The 2,133-nt window shown below is 38.5% G+C and overlaps 1 protein-coding gene across 1 annotated transcript; it reads right to left on the reverse strand.

The window, feature by feature from the left end:
• Positions 1 to 944: 944 nt before the first annotated feature.
• LOC135525198 (gamma-crystallin M2-like) lies at positions 945 to 1,854 on the reverse strand. The gene is made up of 3 exons (XM_064952932.1): positions 1,828 to 1,854; positions 1,376 to 1,618; positions 945 to 1,235 (listed from the first exon to the last, which is right to left on the reverse strand). Exons 1-3 carry the CDS (start codon positions 1,852 to 1,854, stop codon positions 945 to 947), a joined length of 561 nt encoding a protein of 186 aa, XP_064809004.1.
• Between the last annotated feature and the right edge of the window lie 279 nt (positions 1,855 to 2,133).

The following is a 2,133-nucleotide window of genomic DNA, read 5'->3' on the forward strand; positions in this document are numbered from 1 at the left end:
GAGCTTTTAAATGATGGATGATATGGAGTGAGCTTTTAAATGATGGATGATATGGAGTGAGCTTTTAGAAGATGGATGATATGGAGTGAGCTTTTAGAAGATGGATGATATGTAGTGTGCTTTTAGAAGATGTATGATATGTAGTGAGCTTTTAAATAATGGATGATATGTAGTGAGCTTTTAGAAGATGCATGATTAGTAGTGAGCTTTTAGAAGATGTATGATATGTAATGAGCTTTTAGAAGATGGATTTACAGTGCCTTCAGAATGTATTCATATCTCTTGACTTGGTCCACAATTTGTTGTGTTAGTCTGATTTTGTGTTATTCTAAATCTACACCCCTCTACACACAATATCCCATAATGACAGAGTGAAAACATGTTTTTATAAATATCTAATTTATTCAGAGTCAATACTTTGTAGAAGCACCTTTCAGCAGCGATTACAGCCGAGTCTTTCTCGAGAAGTCTCGAAGAGCTTTCCACACCTGGATTGTGCAACATTTGGCCATTTTTATTTTCCAAGATATTCAAACTCTATCAAATTGGTTGTTGATCATTGCTAGACAAACATTTTCAGGGCTTTTTGTTTCTCGAAGAGGGACCAGCCATGTGGCCTTTCATGTCCATGGTAAAATCCTGATTTGATTATAAAAATATTTTATATGTATATTTCTAGAGAAAAAGTTATAAATGTGTTATGATAAAGTCAAATAAAGTGTTACCCAAAAGTATTTTAAATTCAGCAAGACATATTATCAATGAATCACTAGATTTTGTTCATGTTGGCATAATTGGTCTCAGCTATATGGCAAGTGGTGCAGGTGTGTGAACAAGAATTCAGATGGTTAATTTTTTGTCACACATAAAAAGACACACATTAAATAGGTCTGTGAATAATTTTATTCAATGGCTTTTCTTGCTAACGGTACATCAAGCAATATTTAGTACCAGGAGTCCATGATACGCCTCATGCTCATGAACCTCATACCTCTCATGCCTCCCATTCCAATGCCGCTGCTGAAGTTCTTGCACTCTCCAGGCCTCATGTACATCATCCTGCCTCTGAAGTGGTTCTGCTCGTACATCAGCCAGTGGCCGTCCATCACGTTGCAGGACTGGCAGTCGGACATGCGGTAACGACCCATGATGGAGTCACAGTCGTCCATCATCTCGTGCATCTGACCTCCAAAGTTCTCTCTCTCGTAGATTCTCATCTTGTAGTTTCCTCTGTGCTGTTAGGATAAAAATACAGATTTCACTGATGAGAGAAATTATATATACAATTGTTTAATATGAGAGTATAACCATTAAAATATATTTTACTTTCAATGAAAAGATATGACTATTTTAAGCTGAAGTATTTTCAAACTACCATGGGGATCATGTGACAGGACTTGATGCAATCACTCATTCCAAAGTTGCGCATGTAGTCAGGGTAGTCGCCCCTCCTCATGAAGTACTGGTTTCCCATGTAGTTGTTGCGGTCGTAGACCATGAAGCAGCCATTCTCAACCCTGCAGGAGTGGCACCTGCTCAGGTTGGAACTCATGTCAGTGCAGTCGCTGCTGCACTCATAGGAACGACCCTGGAAGTTCTTGTCCTCGTAGAAGACGATCTAAAAATTAAGGAATAATTTAGATGAATGAAACAATTGTATGAAACAAACAATTTAGAGAAATGTGGGATGCTATTCAGTCACACCGGTATCCAGGTTATTGGGATAAGTAAAACTATGATGTTGTAGTTTGGGGTACTAGAGCCCTTTTGTATAATGATCTATGACATTAAATGTATAAAACTATAAGAGACCTTTCCAGTGCTTACCTTGCCTATGTTCATGCTGGTGGACATGTTTGCTCACTGTGCTGTTGGTTGCTGCTCCTGAACTGACTTCCTACCTGGTTTAACCTTTTCTTTTATACCTGAACGAACCTAAAGAATCCCCAGCTCCATTGTTCAAACCCCTGACCCAGCAACATGCTATAGAGGTCTATTGAGGCCACTGAGGTCACGTCCACATTTAGAAAGGCTGTTTCTCAAACAAAGTAACATAAAGCCTTTTGAGAGTTTACAACAGATAGTAACAGCTTTGACATTGAAAATTCTCCATACATCACCCAATACTTTCCT

The sequence above is a fragment of the Oncorhynchus masou genome, chromosome 31, assembly GCF_036934945.1.
Source record: "Oncorhynchus masou masou isolate Uvic2021 chromosome 31, UVic_Omas_1.1, whole genome shotgun sequence".
In the NCBI taxonomy this organism is placed as follows: domain Eukaryota; kingdom Metazoa; phylum Chordata; class Actinopteri; order Salmoniformes; family Salmonidae; genus Oncorhynchus; species Oncorhynchus masou.

Bases quoted from the DNA above. Each gene is read 5' to 3' on its own strand.
- LOC135525198 (XM_064952932.1), bottom strand. From the start codon at position 1,854: ATGTCCACCAGCATGAACATAGGCAAG. The intron at 1,619-1,827 runs GTAAGCACTGGA...CTTAATTTTTAG, and splicing joins CCAGCATGAACATAGGCAAG to ATCGTCTTCTACGAGGACAA. The intron at 1,236-1,375 runs GTAGTTTGAAAA...TTATCCTAACAG, and splicing joins CCTGTCACATGATCCCCATG to CACAGAGGAAACTACAAGAT.